The sequence below is a fragment of the Colletotrichum paranaense genome (genome assembly GCF_030867605.1).
Source record: "Colletotrichum paranaense strain IMI 384185 chromosome Unknown Scaffold_1.1, whole genome shotgun sequence".
Lineage (NCBI taxonomy): Eukaryota > Fungi > Ascomycota > Sordariomycetes > Glomerellales > Glomerellaceae > Colletotrichum > Colletotrichum paranaense.
The window spans coordinates 5,109,259-5,131,653 of NW_026848959.1; the positions used below are offsets into that span (position 1 = coordinate 5,109,259).

The following is a 22,395-nucleotide window of genomic DNA, read 5'->3' on the forward strand; positions in this document are numbered from 1 at the left end:
ATTACCGATCGATTGGTGGGCCTGGTCGATGTTCCTAGGATCAACGTTGAGACTAAGAAAACAATCCCTTGTTCGTTCCTCTGAACCAACAGCTTACCCAAGTCGGGAGGCCCTAAAGAACCCAGTCTTACCAGTGCCACCCTAAAAGCCGAACTACTTGTGGCAAGCGATTTTTATGGTGAGGCAAGTCTGAAGTACAGCCCTGGTGAGCACGGTATCCAGGTCTCGCCTCACCTTTGAGCACAACATAGGGCAGCTTATGCCCTCGCAACGGCCGGCAAATCAGCTGATCGGAGTCACGGCGAGTACATGATCAGCGCGAGACCTTAGGTGAGACGGTTAAAATACGGGAGGCTCTCGGCTTGCCAAGCAATCTTAAACTGTGCATTCTCAACTCTATGCCGACGACCAGGTAGGCTAACATACATGGCTCATTATTCTCGTAATCATTAAATATCCTTCGACTTCGTTGCCAAGCGATAGTCCATGCCTACCGTCACACTCCCGAACCAAAGCGCCAGCTTATCCACGATAAGGTTCCTTCTTCCATACCAAGGTCCCTGGTTAGTCACCACAGGCATTCGACCGTGCGCGCGGGTGAAGTAGTTGGATGTGGCATCTACACAAGGCAACCTGGGCGAATTCTTCTTCTCCTCGTCCGACAAGACGGGGGTGGCGGCAACGGCACCGGTCTTCTGCATCTGCTTGATGACACGGATGCAGAGCCGGGTCACGGTATCGGCGCCAGGAGTCCAGGTTTGAGTGACGTAGCCGATGATTGCAGCCGCGTTGGGCACGCCGTCGAGCATGCATCCGCGCCAGCTGTACTTCTCTCCAACCTTGACCGGGACGCCATCGACAGTGACATCCGTACCTCCGAAAAGCTGCACGTGCAGTCCAGTTGCCGTAACAATAATGTCGGCGGGCAGATGACGACCGGATTTGGTGAGAATGCCATCCTTGGTGACCGTCTCGATGTGATCCGTGACAATCTCCGTGTTGGGCTGGTGCAGCGTCTTAAAAACATCCCCATCCGGGCACATGTTGAGGCGCTGCTCGAAGGGGTTGTATTTGGGTTTGAAGTGGATATCGACAGGGTAGTCTTTGGGAAGCCGACGCTTTGCATCGAATCGGAGGAACTGCTTGGCCAGGTTGGGGAAGCCCAAAACAACCTGGATAAAGACAGTCTCCAGGAGAAGGTCCTTGAGCAGGATGAACCAGTTCGCCAAGAACAGAGGTAGGAACCTTTTCGCGGCTTTGTCGACTGGTGATTCTGCCCCTAGTGCGAAAACATACGACGGACTGCGCTGGAGGATGGTGGTGAAGCCAGCTGTTTTGGCGATATTGGGAAATAAGGTCATGGTGGTGGCGCCGGAGCCGATGATGATGACGCGCTTTCCAGCGTAGTCAAGGTCTTCGGGCCACCACTGAGGGTGGATCGTCTTGCCCTCAAAGCTCTCGATTCCGGGAATGTGTGTCTCCAGGGCCTTCTCGTAAGAATAGTATCCGGAGCAAACAAAGAGAAACTTTGCTTTGATCTTCTTGGTTCCCTGCGGGGTATTGCACTCCAGAGTCCATCGGGCCTCATCGCTGTCCCAATCTGATGACAACACCTTGTGCTGGAATCGAATGTGCTTGTCGATGTGGTGTGTCTTGACAGCATCTTCAATGTAAGCCGCAATGGGCGCGCCCTCGATGATCTTCTTGTCGTGAGGCCATGGATGCCATCCGAAGCCAAAGTTCGTCATGTTCGAGTCGGAGCGAAATCCGGGATATTTCCAGTAAGACCACGTCCCACCGACTACGTCACGGGCCTCGAGCACCGCGAAGGTGCTGTCTGGCAGCTCTGTCCGCACACGGTACGCGGCATTGACGCCGGAGATGCCTGCGCCAAGAATGAGGATGTCGAGTTCTTCCGCCATAGTTTCGATGGTCTGCTGTCGAGTTAGTGATAGACCTCTCAACACCTGAGGTCGTGATGGTAGTAAAGATCTTATGTATGGAAACTCGTGCGATCAGAGGATTTTTTGTTGAGGCAACGTGCATGCCGAGGCTTTTTTTTTCCTAGCGGGTCATGCACGCGTCGATCTCGTGCTTGGTGGAGGATGCCATGCAGGGGCTCGCATGTCTTAAAGCGTCTTGACGCCTCCTCAACCCCTCGATCCAGCCTCTCTTTGGCTGCTTCGTCCCTCCACTACCATGCGAATGCGAACGACAGCGTCAATCAAAACACGTGCCTCGGCACATTTGACGCTTCGACAGCGCTTCTGTGCGTCTATCGACCTATCCATTTGATGGCGACTATCTTAATTGTCTTTGTGCTTTGGAATATTCGCCGTCGCCTCATGTTTGTGCCTCGGCAAGCATCTCTTACTCGCATTCGTTCGACTTCAGAAGGCATAGACCGATGCTCATACAGGATTTTGTATCAGAGCAACTGAAAACTATGTGGTTTCAATTGCACTAAGGTAATGATGGCAGACATCGATCTATGCTCCTGACTTCACATGCGAATGCCAACGCAAGCGGTTGGTGGGCGGCAACAATTGGATGGATGGATCAAAACAGAGTTGCGTTAGTGAGATCCGTCAGTGGTTCGTGTCATGTGATGTTGTTCGAGTTCAACACTAGAAGGCCTCGTCTATGCGGCCGAGTCTTGAGTGTTGCCACGCGGCACTTCTAGTCCGGTCAAGTAGTCAATTTTTTATTGCTACCTTGCTGTCGTGGAATGGGTAATAGGAATTCTGGTGGCGAATGTTTTACGTCTATCTTTGTTGAGATAGGAAAAATGAACGTACTATGCGTACTTGAGGTGTTTCCGTGAAAAGTTCAGAGACGGGAGACAACCCATCGTTGAGAGTGAGAGATTTAAGAAAGAAGCAGTCTAAATGTTTGATGCGTAGCAGCACCCCACGTGATAATATCATCGTATATTGCACCGGATTTGCAGTGCGGTGAGTTCCATAGTGATGCTAGGTAGGTCTCATGGAACCATCAGTCCATTTATCATCTGATTGAACGACGTCATCATGCTCATCCATTTTGTCAAGGCTATTTATCCTGTCGCCCACGTGGCAGAGCCAGACCATATTCTACAACTGCCAACATAGGTAATACGCAGGGCAGGTGGACTGAGCAAGACAGATACCATACTCACTAGTTACCGTAGATGATAAGCTTATCTAATAAAATTTGTATAACACGCACAATTCGGCATTGGATTTATCCAATTGAACCATCCTTCTAGTACTTCTCCCTTGTTCCCATGCAGAACCAGACGGATGTTAGCACAAAGGTTCGGACGTCGGTTCATGACACAATGATGTTACCTGTTTGGACATTTTCTAAATATGCCTATTTTGGCAGGTTACCAAGTGGGCCGGAAGGCATGAGTGGTAGGAGAACAAAACCTGGAGAGGTATTTTCCAGGGAGTAGGACCGAGTAGTCGAAAAAGGTACCTTATTCAAGGAATGCTTTTTGAATCAAACTGACTAAAGAACAAACATCTGGTTCCAAGACAACACACACACCCACAGTGATGACTGCACTGTCAATTCTAAACCTGGCTTTGGAACTTTGAGCACTGCAATGGACAAACCAGCCAGAAACGTGCAACTTTATATGCGTTGAACTAATCGCTTGGGTCTCAGTAACTTCCAACATGCTCATTGCTGTGACTCTAACGAAGCCTAAATAACTAAATGCACGCCAACATAAGCATAATGAGCGCTAAAAAGACCATTAAAGATATTGCAGTTTATTACACAAGCCACGAGCTATCAGCTTCGCGAATCAAATAGCTACGAACAGTGATTTCTATAGAGACCGTGATATTTATGTGAAGTCAGTGATGCTTTGAAATTGAAGTGGTTCAATTTTCAGCAACACTCTGAGTTCAGACTAAAAGACCATCTCTGCTTCTGTTATTACAATTTTCCTTGCGTGACTCAATCACAAAAATGCCATATGCGAGTTGATGTAAGAAAGATCGGGTTACCAATAACACATTCTCAAACCTCGGGATGAATGGCACCTGAGCCAGAATTTGTGACATAGATAGCGACCACGACAAAAGCGTAGGATTGGATTCGGTCTACCACAAACGCGACATTGATAAACTGTTGTGGCCGCCTTACCCTTCAGCGTATGGGCTTTAGTTGTCTATTTTGGACGATCTGGGTGCCCCTAAGAAGATCTTAGTAGGTTAAAGCACTAGAACTTCACTACCTTATGTACAATAAGAATCATAGCCTATTGCCTCATAGCCACCGTCCATTTGGTCCGGTATATCCTACTCATGATGAAACCTTGCTAGATCATCAGTTCGAGACTAGGCTACGCAGTTGGGTGTTCTCAATGCCAATGCTCATTTGCACGAGGTCGGATGAACGACATTGCTATCACATTGATACGAAAGTTCTGTGAATGAAATTGAAGTTCTCCTGGCAATCTTCCCTATCTGCCGGCCGACGGACCGAGACCCGGCCCCGTCATCGGAAGTGATCAGAGTTATTTGAGGCAGCGCTCGGTGGTATGGAGGCAGCTCGGAAATTTGAGGCTCTGCGCCATTCGATCACGCCTTTTGATAGTTCAATAGGCAATTCGGTCTTCCAAAACCGGCCAAGCCACTATCGGTCTCATTTTCGAGACCTCTATGCCTAACGCCGACAGCTTCGTCTCACATCAGCGGCTTCTACCATGCCAAACAGCATCATCCGGGTCGCGGGGTTAGGCGTTACGTTGGCCGAGCGGGGTATTCTTCTTGGTTCTGCGGCGAAGCAATTGACTTCAGAGTGAAACTTTGCGGGGTATCATCATCATCGGCGTCAAATCGGGTGGGGATCCGATAGCCTAGGCGCCCTCATAATAGCAACGAGGAGATATGCAATCGTGAAGATTAGGCGGAACGGGCAAGTTTATCCCAGTTGCGTGCTCGAATCAACGTTTGACTGACAGCATTCGGCATTGGAATGCGGGGAAGACAGCGAATCAGGTAAGCCAACGCGTGGGTGTTGGTTCCGGTCCGGCCTCTTCGGGGATGGTTCGGGAACCCTTCCGCCAAGTCGCCGGTCGAGGGATCGGGAGTTGAGAACGCCCCGAAATTGAATGAGAGCACCTGGTATAAAGGAATTCCTCGCCATCTTTATATACACAATCAAGAAACTAATCAAGTCCATCAAGGTTCTACTCCATCAAGGTCCTCGGCCCACCCATCAACACCAATATCCGATTAATCAACCACCACCAACCACACACACCACTCCAGTCCAATCTACCATGGCCCCTTCTCTTCACCCATTGATCGACAACGGTCTCACCAAGGGAGATCCCAACTTCGCCGGTGGAAAGCTCCGTTGCCATTGCAAGAGTAACCCGGTGGAAGTCACACTCGGAGGCAACGTCGCTCACAACCACGCATGCGGATGCTCAAAGTGCTGGAAGCCCGCTGGCGCCCTTTTCTCAGTTGTCGGTGTTATTTCAAGAGACCAACTCAAGGTCACTGCCAACGAAAGCAAGCTGCACGTTGTCGACGACTCGGCAGTCATTCTCCGAAACGCATGCAAGGAGTGCGGGGTTCACCTATTCGGACGTATCGAGAAGGCACACCCTTTCAAGGGTCTGGACTTTGTGCACGCTGAACTCTCGGATGAGAAGGGATGGCAGGAGCCCCAGTTCGCCGCCTTTGTTTCCTCAATCATTGAGCAAGGCTTCCACCCCAAGGGCATCGATGAAGTCCGCAACAAGTTCAAGTCTGTTGGCTTGGAGACATATGACGCCTTGTCCCCTGCGTTGATGGATCTCATCGCGACTTGGACTGCACAGCAGTCCGGTCGTCTCCCGACCAAGCTTTAAGGGGCAACCAGAGATTATTACTTGTTCTTGATATCCTCGATGATTCATACATTGGCACCCGGACTGCACAAAAGCCGCAAAGGCATGGATTGGTTATCTTAGCAAAACAAAATGTAAAATCAATAGTCGTATCACATAGGCTGCGGTGGTAAAATTTATAAGCTGCTTTAACGCGTCATGCTTGCTTGATAATCATCGCCATTAACCGGGTAGATGCCACGAGCGAAACGGAACCGATGTTATCCATCTATACCTAATTGTGCTTTCTATCAATTCACGGAGAAGGGAATACTAATTGGCATTGGCTGGGTACTGTCGTCAGTTTCTGAGTGCATTTTAGCTCGCGATGGCGGCAATTAAGGTCAGACATATTGTTCTCAGCCTTCGAGTAGATGTCTGTACTGTTCATTGCACCATAGGTACCTCAAACTATGAGAAAGACTATTTTCATTTCTCGATCTTGTGTTCTAAGGCCACTTCATGTTGCTAAGCACGCCGGTCTAAGTATGGCTGAGTTATGCGCGTTAGGTATGCCACGTCATGTCAACACTATTCGGTCATGTCGGAAATCTATAAGCTAAGTAATAGTCGCAATCAATACATTTTCTATAGATCGGAACATCTTATAGCGGGAATTCGCACCCTAATTTCACATTTCTGCATGATACGTATCATTGCTAGAACCAGATGGCTTTGGCGTATCTACAAGTGACCCAATTAAACTATGCCCCAGAACCGGGGAAAGAAGCAAACCCGAGAATTCGAGAAATAAGAAATCTAATCTCAGGCGGGTCGTTCTTCTCTAAGAGACGCAGCGAGTTTCGACGACCATATGACAGACCTACTATGTGAGGGATGAGGTTACGTCTCTTCAGAACTACAATGTCTCGCTAATATAGATCGCAGTAATGTTTGGCCTACCACTGGAAACCAGAGAGATCGGAAAGTATTTGGATACAATTTCTATTGCGAACAAGAATCACTTGGTCTACCTCATGTCTTGTGCTTGGTGCTGTGACCTTCCCAGAGTGGTAGCTTCAGCCTCTAAGACGACTAACACGCATATGGAATCTCTCAATGCACATCCTTATGCGATACGGAACCATCCAGGAATCGATCTGTGGACTCCTGGAAACAGGACGAACGCAGTCACACCGGTGGCTGCGAAGAGAGCAGCCAAGTGACCAAGCTTTTCTTTCAGCTGAACCAAAGTCTTCTAGGCTTGCGGAAAGTGGGTGTCTTTGAACGCGCCGAACTTTCAGGCGAGTCGTGCGAGTCAAAGGCCGATGATCTTGCCTCCGAGTGTTCTCAGTGCACCAGCAAGTATCATCACCTGTGCGGCTGTGCCTGCACCGGCGCCGACGCCACCCAACCCGCGGAGCAGGCTGTCGGCTCGTTCCCGTAGCCGCTGTGTGATGACCCGGCTGGATTGATGCCCAAAATTTGGTGGTAGACGCTCTATTGTAATTATCCCACAGGCAGGTCAAGGAACAAATACCGGCTAATTGACTGAAATAGGTGACAGCAAGCCGGCCCTTAAGAGTCCAGAAACCGCCGCCAAAACTCTCTTTCATCAAGTCGATAGATCGCCATGGGGCACGATTGGTCTAGTTCCCAACCCCCGACCTGTTGTCGAATTCTTGGCAACGCAAGTTTCGGAGCGTCGGATGTCGAGAGAAGCTCATCCAACGAACTTCCTGCTGGACCCACGCCGACGCCACGAGGCCAGGACTTGGCTGCCTGAAAAGACAAGTCATGTCCGAACTGAAAAGAGGCAAGAAGGAGGACGTCTCCATCCGGAAGGGAAGTGCTGAGATAATGGGATTGTGCACAAATGAATCAGGGTTCGCGACTGCCCCGTAGTTGTGAGGGGCTTCATAACTTAGTCTCTCTCGCTTGCAAGGGTTGAAGAGTCTTTGCCGGGGTGCTTGACAGGACACTGACACCATGTGCGGTAAGGATCGACAAAAGACAATTTTGACAATTACCGTGCGTTTTTGCACGCGGCCAGCCGCTTCTACCGCAGTACTACGGATACAGAGTGAGAAACGGCAATGGCGGTGAATTTGGATCTGGGGTCCGGGGTTGAGCTCAAATTGAACCTGCACTGGCACTGTCGGGCCTGAAGCGACAAGCGTACGGCCATACGTAGTTGCATCGGAATCTGCAACGGCGGTTCGTAACTAGACGCCGTTGGTAGCGTACTCATTGCCGCGACTAAACAACACACAGACTGGGTCGAGTTTTCTGGAAGCAAATCAAAGAGGGTCTCAAGCAGATTTGATGCTTTACGAATTGTCCGTTCCCTCGGCTGAAAGCTAACTCGCTGTTCTCTCCCTTGCGTTGCCCAGACACGCCATTTTCTTGGCCGAGCATGGTGTTCTAAGCGGCTTGGCAGACAAGGAATACGTCTGCGAACCCCTGAGAGAAATGCAACGCACGACATGAGGAACGAGTCCTTGGAGCTGGAATCGTTGCCGAAGCTCGGAGACTGCAGATTGCCTTTTGAAAATTTCTGATGTGATGATGATAGTCCGATCTTAAGGCTGATAGTCGAGTGCGGGTGGTAACTATAGTATTTGTATCTGATATTGAGCACCGACACTTTGCTGGCCTTGTCAACTTCATTCGGGTGAACCAACTGTTGTCTCCAAAGTTAAAAAAAGGCTTCTCGCCTAGCCCATGCCGTGCCGCAAACGGCAGTCAACACTATGACAGCGTGGGGGCCCTTTAATGGCTCTGCAATCTTCAACACTCTCGGGATTTCATATGCGCGCAGCACACTACCGGAGGTTTGCGGGCGGAGCAAGGGTCTACATAGGCTAGACTATTCTCCTACCTGGGACCTTGCTCCTGTTCGTCTCCGCCCCAACCTTTGAGAGCAAAAGATTCTCCCGTTCGCTCGCTTGTGTTGCAAAGATGTCTCTGAAGCCAATGATATGCAAACTCTGAGATGGAGGATCACTGTGCCTTGCAGAGAAACGGAGCTAGAGGCCACGCCCCCTTTCCCTCCCTTACAGACCACCCTTGGAACACGAGAGGAGTCAGGATCACTCCGTCCACATTGGGGATCTGCAGAAAACTCTACTCTGCAACGGGTTAACGGTTATCTTTCAGAGCCTGTCAAGCTTATTTTCCCGTGTATCATGTTTAGCGTGGTCGTTCGACTTGGTTCAAGCAGCAGTAGCGTCTAGTCTTCCCGGAGAGGGGGAAACTGTGGCGACATCGTGGATCACCCTCTCAATAAGACACAAAGATCTACATAAAGAAAAGGGTCCTTCCTGTCTCTCGCTGCTACCTTCGATCTGACCGCTCTTCTCTCCTGGTTCGCTTTGGCCGATAGTGAGATTTCTTGGCTCTTACCCACGACGACCCGGCGCCCTGGGACAGGACAGCACGACTCATCAGCTGAGGAGCCAGTCAAAGCTTCGCCTTGGGGGCCGATCTCCCTTTTACAAGGCAGCCCGGCTGCTTCTTGCAGGCCTGATTACATATCATATCCATTCATCCATCTTTCAACATGGAGTATGCTTCGATTGTTGCTCGGCGCCCTGAGCACCCGGACGTATTGACGATACCGACCCCGCCCCATCAGCAAGCCGCCATCTTCATCACATTCTTCTTTCCGGCGCTTTCGATAGTAGTGTTTGGAGCTCGAACATATAGCAGACTTACGACTAGACAATGGGGTCTTGGTACGTTGTTCGAGGAGCAGGTTTTGTACCGGCTGGAAAACCATGGAGGCTGACACTAGAAATAGATGACTGGTTATGCGGCATGGCAGTGGTAGGCAAATTCAAACGAATGAAAGGCAACAGCGGGAAAGATCTTGTTGGCTAACAAAGTTTTCAGCTATGCGCAGTGTGTATGACGCCGCCATTCTATATGTGTAAGTGCTTCGCCATGCCTTCGCTTTGCCTCGTTTGTGTACTAAACTCTACCTAGATATCAAGCTCATGTACTTCGGATACCACGCGGTTGATGTTCCCCAGCCCTTCAACTCGTCACCCGCCATGTGGTGGTTCTTCATGGCACAAATGTTCTACAACCCTGTTTTGGCCTTCGTCAGAGCCTCAATTTTGGTCTTCCTTCTGCGTCTTGGAGGGCAGAAGCCCGGCGTTAGATGGACCATCCACGGCTTGAACATCGCCAATGCTGCCATGGCCACTGCAATCTTCCTCGTCGCTCTCCTTCAGTGCCTACCGATCGAGGCTAACTGGGATCCTCTCGTACGAGCTTCTGCCCGATGTGTCGACAACTCTTTTCACGTGTCGATCTCTTGTCTCAACGTCTTGATGGATGTACTCGTCCTTTTGTTACCGTTCTGGATCTTCCTGGGCTTAAAGATGCCAATGGGCGCGAAGATTGCCGTTATTTGCGTCTTCTTAGTTGGTGCAGTGTAAGTTTAACATTCATGGTCTCGAAAATCCTGTCCCAAGCTAATAAGTCCTCTACTAGCGTCACCGTCGTGGCTATCATCCGTCTCGTAGCCATCTACAAGCTCTTCTACGTGCCCCCGGATCCCAACAAAGACCCCTTCTACGATATCGGCGTCGTCTACAACACGGTCGAAGTGAATCTCGCCATCGTCTCCGCGTCAGCCCCGGCTCTGCGTCCCATGTTCCGCAAGTGGTGGCCGAAGCTCTTCGGTGCCATCAGCTCTGGCAAGACCGGCAGCAGTGGGCTCAAGTACTACGGCAACTCCTCTCGCCCTCGTAATACGGTCCGAGAAGGCGATAACATCACGCTTAAAGACATGCGTATGACGCGCTCGCAACATCACACAGAGATCCGAAGCACGTCACCTTCTGGGTCCGAGGAAGAAATCATGACATACAATGGCATTGTCCGCACAACCAACGTCAACTTGACGTACGAGTCAAATACCAGCGTCGGGGATGATTCTCGGTCTTCGACTGATTACAGGACCGGAGAAAAGCCCCTCAGCAAGGGAGCCATAGTCTGAGAAGAGATTTGTATGATGACTCAATGTTGGACAAAAGCTGGAGTTCAGGGGCAGCGTTCGATTTCTTAAGTTGAAGTAACATCGAGATATCCCGGGCTACCACCCAAAAGTACAGGCGTAATAGCTCCCTTTTCTTTTGTAATAATGTAAACGACCAGAAACAACGATCCTCAAATTCCAGTCTATCAAGAAGTGACATTACCCGCGCGTCATCATCGTCGAGCCAACCTAGAAGGCCTGTGAATTATGCAGGATCCTATGAGAAAACAGAAGTTGGAGGATAATTGCGACGACTTATTATTTTGCCTAGTAAAGTTTTGCCGCCGTTACTAGCCTTTCGCCCTAAGGGTAAAGCTTGTCCTAGCTGGACTGCCTCCTCGGTCTGATGTTTTACACGAAGCTTTTTGGATCACGCCCTCTGAGCTTGTGCCCAAGATCTAAACTCTTTGGTGTGCCTGAGAATGGATTCTCGTCAGAAGTCAGTTTGCAGCGTGCTAATCCAACAGATCTCAACATAATGGGTGTTCGAATCCTCCCATTGAGACATGGCAGGCTATTACTGCTTGGAAGTTTCCAGGCCCAGACTTTAACCCACGCACACTTGATTGGATTTAAGCGCTGGATTATGACCGCGAAGCAGGACTGCGATGTTCCGCATGACGAAGATCTGAACGACTACCAGATGACACATGTAATACTCGCAGCTGCATATTACCGGTATCCGTTTAAGAAGGTCAACGCACACACGCTCACAGCTTGCCTCAATTCTATTACGAGGGTGCTCAAAGTTACGTTGGCCAGTCATTGGTACGCTCAGCTTCATGCTATGGAAGTCATCACTATATCGGCATACGATCTCTATGGCGTTGAATACGCACACTGGAAACTGGGAGATGGTCGAACATCGCCTGTGTTAGTCTCATTTTCACACTTAATAGGAGGACGAAGACATCATCCGGCTTGAAGTGGCGCTAGTCGATACCAGTTTGATGGAAAGCTCTGAAGGTACGCTGAATACACATTCGCGGTTGTGTGCTGTGTCGGGCCATGTTTAGAATAGAATTAGCTTAGACTGGATAAAAACAGAAAGAAAAGGTACTTCATATTGCCGACTACATAATTCACACGACCCTTAACAGCAGACAATTGGCGCTTGGATTCATTCTATTAGGCTCCTTCACATTGTGACTATTGCAAGACTGATGCGTGGGGAATAGGTATCTTCATTATGTGCATTATCGTGCACTTGTCTAACTAGGAGTATTGACAGGTAGTCCGCAAGACCAACTGCCGGGGAATCATTTGACGCGGGAAATCATACAACCAAATGAGGTAACACACGCTCATCCACAAGAAGCAGAGCATGGACATTTCTGGGTATCAGTTGTTTAAACCTTCTCAGAAACTTGGGCCTGAGCGACCTGGTCGTCCTGAGCCGCGGCAGTAGGCTGGTTGGAGCCAAGGAACTTGGTCTTCTTGAGCTGGTTGAGCTCGTCCTCCTCGCCGTCAAGGTGCTTGAAGCAGAACCAGAAAGCGACACCGCCGAGGAAGGCGATGATGGCGACGGAGGCGTAGTTCCAGACGAGAAGGGGATCCTCGGACAGGGGAGTCCAGGCCTGGCCAATGGCGGCAGAGACAGCACTCATGGCCAAGTTGACGGACATGACGAGAGACTTCATGTTCTCGGGGGCCTTGGAGAAGGCATACTCGTAGGAGGTGACGTTGGTGAAGATCTCAGCAAGACCGACAAAGACGTAGGGGAGACACTGAGCCCAGACGTTGATGGGAGCCGGGCCCTCCTCGCAGATGGTGGCCAGGTCACCGCAAGGGGACATCTGGTAGATGTAGTGCTGCATGACGGTAGCGGCAACCATGGCGGCGGCAGCGAAGAAGAAACCGGTGGTCATACGCTTGATGGGAGTGAAGTTGAAACCCATCTTGCGGAAACCAGGGTAGACAACGTGATCCAGAATGGGAATCATGATAATGATAGAGAGGGGATTCAGGTTCTGAATGACGTCGTTGGGAGCACCGTTCAGGACCATGGAACCGGCCTGGGAAGTCAAGTTGTTGGTCATTTGGTTGTAGGCGAGGAAGAAGATGGGCAGGAAGAGGAAGACCTTGCAGGCCTTGAGACCACGGCGGACTTCATCAACCCAGGCGTCATCGTAGGTCAACCAACCAGGGCGCTCAGCAACGGGGACGTTGCTGGGCTTCGCGTTCTCCCAATTCAGCTTGGTGATGCCTCCAGAGCGCTTCGCAGCAAAGTTGGACATGCGGAAGAACTTCTCGAGAACGGAACCAGTAGGGGGAGTGAGGTGGTACTTCTTCTTGTTGGACCAGAGGACAACAGGGCAGATCAGGAAGAGGATGGTAGGGAGGAGGAAGGCCAGCCAGAAGCTGTGGTATTTCTCAACGAAGACCATGGAGATCTGACCGCTGACGGCACCGCAGTTGATGGCGAAGTAGAACCACAGGAAGATACGGGTGTTGGTGACGGAAGGGTCGACAATGACACGCTCGCCGCCGCGTGTCTCAACGCGCATACGGGTGTCCTTGTTCTGCTCGGCGAGCAGGGGAGAGATGTTGGCCTTGAACAGACCAGTACCGCAGCAAAGTGTGAAGAGACCGAGGAAGAAGGGGGCAAAGGCGACCTTGCCCTTGGAGATGACGGAGGGAGCGGCGGCGACAGTCAGGATAATGTGAGCGACGGTGGAGACGGCGATGGCGATGTGAATGACCTTGTAACGGCCCAACTTGGAATCAGCCAACCAACCACTGGAATACTAGTCAGTCTGTGTTCTCGGCGAGTATTCACATGAAGCAACATACCCGAAAAGGGGAACGAGGTAAGCCCAGAACTGGTTCACCAGAGAGACACCCTGAGAGGCTCTCTGACCCATGCCCAAGGCACCGGCGGGGATATCAGCGCCGTAAGTGGCGCCGGTCGTCGAACCCGGAGGAAGGGGGCGCATGACGAAGTTGGTGTACAAGACGGAGGAACCGTAGTAAGAGAAACGCTCGCAGAGCTCGGCGAAGGCGATGGTGTAGATACCCCAGTGAATGGGACCCGAGACACGGCGAAGCGTGTTCAACTCCTCCTCGGTGGGCTTATCCTCATAGTCATCGTCGGACTTGGAGTCGTAGTAGTTGTCTTCGAGAGGAGGGGCGGCGGCGGCGGTCACGTCGAATGAGCCGCGAGTCTCCTTCGAGGTGCCCTGCACAGTGGCCTGGGGAACGTGGGCCTTGGCCAGGACATCGTCCTGAAGGCCTCCAGCGTTACTCATGGTTTGAGTTGGAGGAAAGTTTCTGGGGCGAGGTGAGGAACCAGAGGTTTGGTACAAGACGCTCCACGAGTGATGATAGCGAAAGACACGAGTTAACGAGTCTCTGACAGCAAATTGACAGGTGGGTCAAACTTGGACCTGAGCTGTTGGCCGTGGATGAAGGGCTGCTGATCGCGAGAGGAGAGGGAAGCGGAGGGCCATGAGTGAGGGAGCGTCTCATGAGAGATGATTTATATTTCCCGGTCGCGACAGGAGGAGGTCGCATCAAAGCTGCATTCGGCAGCCGGTAGGTCTCCGCAGATACAGAGACATGGACAAGATACTCTAGGAGTCTAGCGCCTGGAGGTGGGGGGACAAGGACGGGGGTTGGATGACATGGACATGGACTCATGCCCAGCACGGAGGGAAGACGGTGGTGGCATGGGATGGCATGGGACGGGCCAATCGTGGAGGAGGTAAGGTTTGCCTCGATGTCAACAAGGTTCCTGGGTCCAAGGTTCGTGCGTGGGCGTCGACGGAGCCGTCAAGAAGGGAGGGAGGGGACCGTCCATCTCGCCCAGAACCGTCGCCACGGGACAGAAGACGAGAGGATACCATACCAGCTACCTCTTTCTCTACTTAGCTATGTTGCAAAGAACAGAGTAACGCGGAGTACCGCACCACCAAGAGAATACTGTCGGGGACGACGGGGTCGAGGTCGGACGTTTGGGACGGTGCAGGGGGGGTCAGAATCGGAGACAGGCGGCCAGCGCGCGCAGGATGCAGGTCGCAGGGAAGAGTTGAAGGGGTCTGTTGCAACAGAACGATGCCACAGGTGAGAGTCCACGGAATCCACGCCAGGCTGGACCGAGACAGATAGTAGTGGTGGGTGGTGGGCAGCTCCAACGAGAGGGAGACGATGGACCCCGATGGATATGATGGACCGTGATGGGCTCGAGGACAAATGGCCCGATTAGGCAGGTCGAGGATGAGAGGGTAGCAGATAGGCGGCGGCGTAGCTGATGTCGGTCTGGGGTTAACACTAGAGTTGAGAAACAGAGTGAGAGACAGCGAGCCTGAGTTCGCCTTGTTAGACACACACTCTGGTGAGGGAGAGCATCTGATTCGCGACTCGTGAAACCCGGGCAAACAGCTGAACTCGGCCGGCTCTATCTGATATCAGCAGGTTGCAGAATCTGCCTACCTACCAGACTCGGGAAAAGTCAGCCAGCAGGGCGACAAAGTGGTGAGAGCTTGAGTCTCTTGGACGGTGAAATGCGACAGCCAAGGGGCTCGGCGGTAACGTTGATCGACCTTGGCATCGCCGCCACCCCATCTCATCGAGCATCTTCATTGGCGCGTCTCCCGGGCCTGACTTCTCTATCAGTGTTGGCACGAAAAAATTGCTCGTTGGCTCTGTGTTGCCAGTGTTGGTGTGGTGGTGTAACTTCGATGAACAGACGTGTTTTGGCGTTCACTTCGGCTCACGGGAGAGCGCCAGCGTGAGCCTGCCGCATACCTAGCTGCGACTTGGCTTCTGGCGCGGCTTCGAGAACAAAGTTGGTCCTGGGCATGCCTGGCGCCGTCCTGCACGATGGACGGGAAGGGAGAGCATAGGGGGCGGGTGGCCTGGTGATAGCCGAGTGCCACACCGAGGTCTTGATTCGTTGATGCGCCACACGAAGGATTGCCGTTAATTAGGGGCCTTTTTTAGTATGCGACGAATCGCATTATTCAACTTTACTGCATCTGCTGACACAGTAGTCGCTACCAATGAACGGATCACTGGTCGATTGGTGTACTTCCGGGGGGATGTCGATGATGCGAAGGCGCATCTCAAATCATCGCCGCCCCCTTCATGATACGCACCGCCAAGACTCATACACGGCGCGGGAAAGGGAAGGTGATGTCGCTACCGAGGCCACCGTAGTGGTTGAATGGGTGTAAACGGTCTTGGCTTAGGGCTGGAGAGGGGTTGAATGGACAATTGAGTTTGCGAACGAGGGCAAAGGCCGAGGATTGCCGCATGTGCACATCATGACTCTCTTTCTCTACAGCAGAAGACGATATCGTTCACTCTCCCATGCAGTTTGATGCTACTAACTTACTATTCAGCTGAACATGCGGTACCTCCTTCATCTCTTTCTACACTTCAACTCCTTCAGCCAAAGCCGCGTCGTGCTACCCACAATCCACGTACGCGTTCCTAGCATAGCTGGTTGCTGACAGATGGACCGCATGGAATGGTCCGGTCAAACACTTTAGTTGCAGCTCTCTGCCGTGGCACTAGTTCCCCGGCGACCTTCCCAAACGATAAGAGCCGTAGCAATGGCCCATGAGCTTAATGTCGCGACACCCACGTCCTCCCCTGTTTGGTTGGTTCCGGAGCGAGGCTATACCCGGTTCAGCCAGACACCCCGGGGGATTTTTGTCTGCAGTTCTTGGAACGGCCCCATCGAAAGGTCCTTTTGGATGATGGATCAGCTTCTGGCTCTTGAGATGGACCAGTCGGACGGGAGATTCGTATCGGACTGCTTGCGATCCACTGGATACCGCCGAAATTGTGCAGACTTGAAGGATTGGCGTCGGTGGGAATTGGGAAGTTTGGGGGAATATGGGAATGTGGGAGCGGAAGCCCGCCCAGACACACCAATGCCCGAAAGGCTTTTCTTTTAGTCAACGGTGCCAGACTCTTGGGCAATGGCAATGGGCACGACTTCCTACTCCAGAGATGACACTTGACATGTGCCCACAGGATTATATGGGGTTCAAGAGACCAAAAGGAAAGGTGGTATTACCATCACGACCGCCCAGGCAATGGGCAATGAAATATACGGTCTTGGCTTCATGTCCTAGCGAGTTGGTCTCTTCAAAAGTGCCCCCATCTCCGTCTCCGTCTCCCTCGTTTTCGTCCAAAAGCCAAGACTCGGTTGCAAGCATGCTCCAAGCTTCGCCTCATTGCTTGTCTTCTTGGCTTTGGTTGCTAGTATTCACGGGTAGCGCCGCCGAGGCATCTCTTCAAAAGTTCGTCTACGAATACGGAGTACTCATACACTGTTTGTTGAACCCCGCGAGACAATGGAGCAAAGCCCGCGTGCATCAGGCTCAGCACACAGCAACTAGGTGACGGGCAGTGGTCTCGGTGTCGCGTGTCTACTTTCTGCACTTGATGGGGGCAACCACTGCACAGACCAGACAGACCCCGACACGATGGGAACCTGAAGTCAGAGAGGTCGGGCGACCCCAGGTCTCCCCCAGATGGTGTGGGTTGCCAGATTATCAGTGGCCTGAGTAGAGATGGGCGCACCACTCACAGCATGTGCGACGCGGGATGTCGCATACAATCAGCACGGCAATGTCCCACGAACCAGCCCTCTCGCGAATCCTTCAGGCTTCAGCCAACCCACGGCTTGCCGAACTTTCGATAAGAAGGACAACGAATGGAAGCTCGCGAGACTCTTACACGATCATGATAACTGACTTCACTCTTCTTGGCCGCTAAATGTTGATTATAGCACATTGAGTTCAGAGCGGGACGAAGCCCGAGAGTCGCCAATATCATAACACTAGTACGAATAGGAATCACATTGCAGTTGTGTTTTGATAACGGTGTGGTAGGCTTGACTGAGAAATCGATAGTCCTCATAAGTTTTCATGGGCACATTCAGGTAGACTCTATTCATTCTGCTGGTAGTGAACCTCTTGCTTCAAACCTCGGTAGGCTCATTGCCTCATGTCGTTCGCGCCGTCGAGCTCAGATACCTAAGTATCGAGTTTCGCGAGGCAACATAGAAATCCAAGATTAATCGCAAGCCACAAAAACCAGGGGGTGTAGGAGAGGTATCTTTCATTGGGACAAACGCCTGCACGGCAATGGAGTCGTAGGCGACGGGTCGGACGGGTGAAAATGCGAGGATAAGTCCCCTGGTTAGCACTACGCAGGTGGCGTCCGGGGGGGCTTGAACGGATTTACGAGCGCTAATGGGCCCTGGAACCTCTCCACACGCCCCAAGAGTGCCAGTCTCTCATAACGTGCGAGCCATGTCCCTTCGCAGTAAGACTCGAGGACGGCACGGCGGGGAGCTTTATCAGGATGTCTGCTTTGGACGTCGCGTAAATGCCCAGTCTCGCCGAGCTTTTGCCTAGCTAGAAGGAGGCTCGAAGGCTAGCAGAGGCTCGCAACGGCAAATGCTTGACATTTGCTTGCAGGCGCCATGGCTCTTCATGGCATAGTGAGAGCGTTGAGTCAAGGCAACGCCGCGACGGGATGGGCGCGCTGGCGCAGCAGCCTTCAGGCCCCAAGAACAGACGGCAGCGCCGAGAGCAAAGCCGAGACTGAAGAGAGACACGAAGAGAATGGCCGAGAGGGCTGGCAAAGCTTGTTGTCGACATCACGTTACATTTGTACGAGCGATCAGCGAAGAGCGCGGCGATTGAGACCCTACGCTAAACGTCCCCCTCATAGTCCGCGGTCAATCTTGATTCATCCTTGATTGTAGCCACAACCAGGCTCTCTGGTGATTGTCTCTCACAATTTGTGTGGTCAAATTTACGATTCATCAGAAGGGAGGCAAATCTCATCATTAGCTGTAACAAGAAATCCAGATTCCAGAATCAGGTGAGAGGATGCAGTTCCTGGCCACCCGCAAACCAACCTACCAGAGAGGCATCATTTGTCAGTTGTGTTGGACCGACTTGGCAGCAACCAACCGATCAACCGACTTGGTCCGCGTCGATGGATGCTTTTGGTTGCTTGGCGAGGAACTTCTGAAGTGTTCCCATTTCTTGGTATTCAGAACCAGACACGCCAGCCGCGGCCCGCGTGCCAGTAATACAGAAGCGAAGAGCGGGACGGGATGAAGACGGACATTAGCAGTCTGTAGTAAATGAGAGCCTCAGCATTGTCACCGTCGTGCAAGAATAGGCATTCCCCTCCGACCTCCGTCTGACTGCCCGGCGTTCGCCATCCTCCTACCTTTGTTGGTGAAGCTGTCAAATTCTGTTAGCAAATATTTTCATCTGGTGGGACGCTAGTCGATGGCGTCATTCGCAATGGTCCGAGAAACAACGTGAAGAGACCCTCTTGAGACTCCGAAGTTCAAACTTCAGTTCACTGTCTCCAGAACGGAGCGGTCAGGGACTCGGGGACGCAAGGTTAGCTAGGCGCCGTTGTTTGGGCAAAGAAACGTCAACTCCACAAACCTCCGGGCAATCTCCATCCCATCTCCAGGTTGGCCCTCATGGGTGGCCCATGACTAGTGAGCGCGATGGAGAGTCTTCAGAGGGCACCGAGTGGTCTGGCCACCACCCTGGAGAGATTGGGGGCCAGGAACGTGGGTGAACCGTGAGAGAGACAGAGAATACATACGTAAGCACGACAGGTTATGAGATAGCAGGTGTCTTACCAAAGACTATGACTAGACTTGATTAGATAATTTGTTAGTCGTAAAATCCCGGCCTGAATGCCGATATGTCCCGACCCGCCGAATTACTGAGGCTTGAGTCTTGACAAATTGACCGTCAGAAAGGAGCACTCGTGGCGGTTGAATGAATGCTGGCATTGTTGTATGTAGATGGGAAGGCCATTATCATTCAGGTGACTGTTTCCAGTCTTGTCGATGGAGGCTTTGTAATCTCTACAGCTTAATACAACCGAAGAACACAAACTCGGGTTTTCGGTACCGGATCGGCCTTTTCCCCTCATCCAACCCCACGAAAACGCCTTCTGAGTGGCTAATGTTTTACCCCTCCACCGGGATATTAGATGCTCTTCGAGTGATTTGAGAACTATTCGTGACATGAGCAGATGGTGTCGTGAGAAAACAACGTCTCGTCCAACCACGCTGTAGCAAGGCTTACCTCCATTCGGAAGCTTCCTTTCCATTATCTGATCCTGTCGAGTGAGGCTGCATATGCACGCTCACCTCCAAGTCGCCGACTGTCAATACATAGCCCCGCCAAGATCCTCAAGCCGACTTGGAGATGCCGAATTGAGTCACCGTCGCCCTGAACACCTTGATATCACCAATTTTCCTCGTGAAATTGGAACGCCAGCTCGCTATTTTCTTTCCCATAGTCGATACTGCGCCTCTCAAAGTTCTGCATGAGGCTGTATCGCTCTCCAATCCGCATCAGTACTTCGACGACCCCTCTCAGCCGGTCAACCTCGTGGTGCGCACGCCGTGAATCCCCGCATCCCGGACAACGCCTTTACACTCTCGCTAGTTATCCTACCTCATCTAGATACCTAGCAACCATGGTTCAGGTTACGCAACTCAAGATCGCCGTCTTGGACGACTACCAGGGCCTCTCGGAACCCCACTTCAGCAAGCTGGATAAATCGTTGTTCAATGTCACGACTTTCAAGGACACCCTGCTGCCCTACAATCACCCCGAGACCCCTGAATACGCCAAGGATGCATTGGTCTCGAGGCTGGAGCCTTTCGATGTTCTCTGTAACCATGACCCATTCCCTTCCATAGAATGGCAGCAACTCCGATGTCTTCATGAGTGTATAACTCAGGCTAACACGAATGTCAAGGTACCATGAGAGAACGCACTCCGTTTCCCAAGGAACTCATTGGAAGATTGCCAAACCTCAAGCTTCTTCTCTCCACGGGCCTGCGTAACAAGGGTCTCGACCTCCCAGCCTTCAAAGATCGCGGCATCCCCGTCGCTGGCACTGTTGACAAGGCGACAGTCAATCAGACCGGCACGAATAGCACAACTCAGCACTGCGTGACCCTGATCCTCTCGTTGGCACGGAACATCGCCGCTGATGACCTCGCTGTCAAATCTGGCTTGTGGCAGACGGACGTTGCCATGGGCGTGACAGGCAAGACATTTGGCGTCGTTGGACTGGGCCGTCTCGGCGTCTCGACGGCAAAGATCATGCATGTAGCATTTGGGATGAACGTCATTGCATGGAGCACGAATTTGACACAAGAAGCTGCAGATGAGAAGGCCAAGGCTGAGGGCTTGCCGGTGGGCACTTTCAAGGCTGTCAGCCGGGAAGAGCTGTTCAGCACTGCTGACGTTCTCAGCGTTCACATTGTACTGTCAGACCGATCGAGGGGACTCATCAATGCGGATGACCTCTCCAAGATGAAGAAGTCGGCGTTGTTTATCAACACCTCTCGCGGCCCCCTTGTAGTCGAGAAGGATCTTCTAGACGTCTTGAAGAAGGGCGGCATCAGGGGCTGTGCCTTGGACGTGTTCAACCTCGAGCCGTTGCCTGTGGACAGTGAGTGGCGGTCGACTGAATGGGGCCGTGATGGTCGCAGTAGGGTGCTCCTGACACCTCACATGGGTTATGTCGAAGAGGGTACCTTGAACGCGTGGTATGAGCAACAGGCGGATAACATCCGGAGGTGGCAGGCAGGCGATGCTCTTGATAACGTTTTGGCTTGAACGAAAAGTGTCACGTGAAAGCCATACCTCGGAAAGAGATAAACAAGCCTCAATGGACAAAAGATCAAATAAATGTCAATGTTTCGACAAGCACTGAAAGTCCGAATCAGACAAAGGATTCTTGCAACCTGCCAAGAGTATAATGTCCAGGGGAATGAGGCACTGTGACTCAACAGAGCTACAGTTCTTGTCAAGTGAGAAATGAGGAGGATCAGTTGTCTTTTCGAATGTACTTCAGTAGTCCCCCAGGCCTATGCGATAATGGAGATGACGTTGAGTTAATCTCAGCCACTCGGTTCACGCTGTTTAGCGTTGATCGCCTTGCCAACTGCATTACCTGTCAGCTCACTACACGTACTTCAGGCGCCAACTTTTCCAGACAAATGCAATTATACGAAGCAGATTTTTGTGAGCTCCATCGGACTGGCTGTAGAACAAGAGGGAAGCCTAACATACTTCGAGCCGTTGGGGTCATCGGCGGCTCAACAATAGAGGCGCCGTCCACTATCTCAAGCGTCATCAAGAATTCAAGGGTGGCTTCTGTTTGTGCCCAGAAAGCCCCCAATGGAACCTGGGGCAAATGTCAATGCAGCCTGAATCATTCACATGGCTTCAGAACTTTCGAAGAATCCCCTGTGGCTTCGACGCTCGTGCGATAATGCCCTCGAACAACTCAGACCAGCCCCGTGCATGTTTCTTTGGTATTGACTCTGCGTGAGTGGAGAAGACGGCGACGAATCCCGAGGCCTCTGACAGGTCATCCAATGATCGACGCTCGTCGGAGAATTTTCGTATCCGATACGACGAGCTGGCCAAAGGCTTGTTTTCTCTCAACCACAATAAAGCTTAGCTGTTCTGCTCATCTCTGCTATATGCTTTTTAGTGACGGAAATAAATCC

At 51.8% G+C, this 22,395-nt stretch overlaps 6 protein-coding genes across 6 annotated transcripts; 3 read left to right on the plus strand and 3 right to left on the minus strand.

Moving 5' to 3' along the window:
- Positions 1-449: 449 nt before the first annotated feature.
- On the minus strand, positions 450-1,922 carry CPAR01_01777 (monooxygenase; the record flags this gene model as incomplete). The annotated part of the gene is made up of 1 exon (XM_060486065.1): positions 450-1,922. The coding sequence occupies one exon, from the start codon at positions 1,920-1,922 to the stop codon at positions 450-452; it is 1,473 nt and encodes a 490-aa protein (XP_060356922.1).
- A 3,356-nt stretch (positions 1,923-5,278) lies between these two features.
- Positions 5,279-5,854, plus strand: CPAR01_01778 (S-(hydroxymethyl)glutathione synthase; the record flags this gene model as incomplete). Its single annotated transcript, XM_060486066.1, has 1 exon — positions 5,279-5,854. The coding sequence occupies one exon, from the start codon at positions 5,279-5,281 to the stop codon at positions 5,852-5,854; it is 576 nt and encodes a 191-aa protein (XP_060356923.1).
- A 3,520-nt stretch (positions 5,855-9,374) lies between these two features.
- CPAR01_01779 (uncharacterized protein) lies at positions 9,375-10,820 on the plus strand (the record flags this gene model as incomplete). The annotated part of the gene is made up of 5 exons (XM_060486067.1): positions 9,375-9,549; positions 9,615-9,640; positions 9,707-9,743; positions 9,800-10,253; positions 10,313-10,820. 5 exons carry the CDS (start codon positions 9,375-9,377, stop codon positions 10,818-10,820), a joined length of 1,200 nt encoding a protein of 399 aa, XP_060356924.1.
- A 1,388-nt stretch (positions 10,821-12,208) lies between these two features.
- On the minus strand, positions 12,209-14,107 carry CPAR01_01780 (POT family protein; the record flags this gene model as incomplete). The annotated part of the gene is made up of 2 exons (XM_060486068.1): positions 12,209-13,598; positions 13,653-14,107. The coding sequence occupies 2 exons, from the start codon at positions 14,105-14,107 to the stop codon at positions 12,209-12,211; spliced, it is 1,845 nt and encodes a 614-aa protein (XP_060356925.1).
- Positions 14,108-18,228: 4,121 nt separating this feature from the next.
- Positions 18,229-18,670, minus strand: CPAR01_01781 (uncharacterized protein; the record flags this gene model as incomplete). Its single annotated transcript, XM_060486069.1, has 2 exons — positions 18,229-18,446; positions 18,640-18,670. The coding sequence occupies 2 exons, from the start codon at positions 18,668-18,670 to the stop codon at positions 18,229-18,231; spliced, it is 249 nt and encodes an 82-aa protein (XP_060356926.1).
- A 1,519-nt stretch (positions 18,671-20,189) lies between these two features.
- CPAR01_01782 (D-isomer specific 2-hydroxyacid dehydrogenase) lies at positions 20,190-21,496 on the plus strand (the record flags this gene model as incomplete). The annotated part of the gene is made up of 2 exons (XM_060486070.1): positions 20,190-20,541; positions 20,628-21,496. 2 exons carry the CDS (start codon positions 20,190-20,192, stop codon positions 21,494-21,496), a joined length of 1,221 nt encoding a protein of 406 aa, XP_060356927.1.
- Between the last annotated feature and the right edge of the window lie 899 nt (positions 21,497-22,395).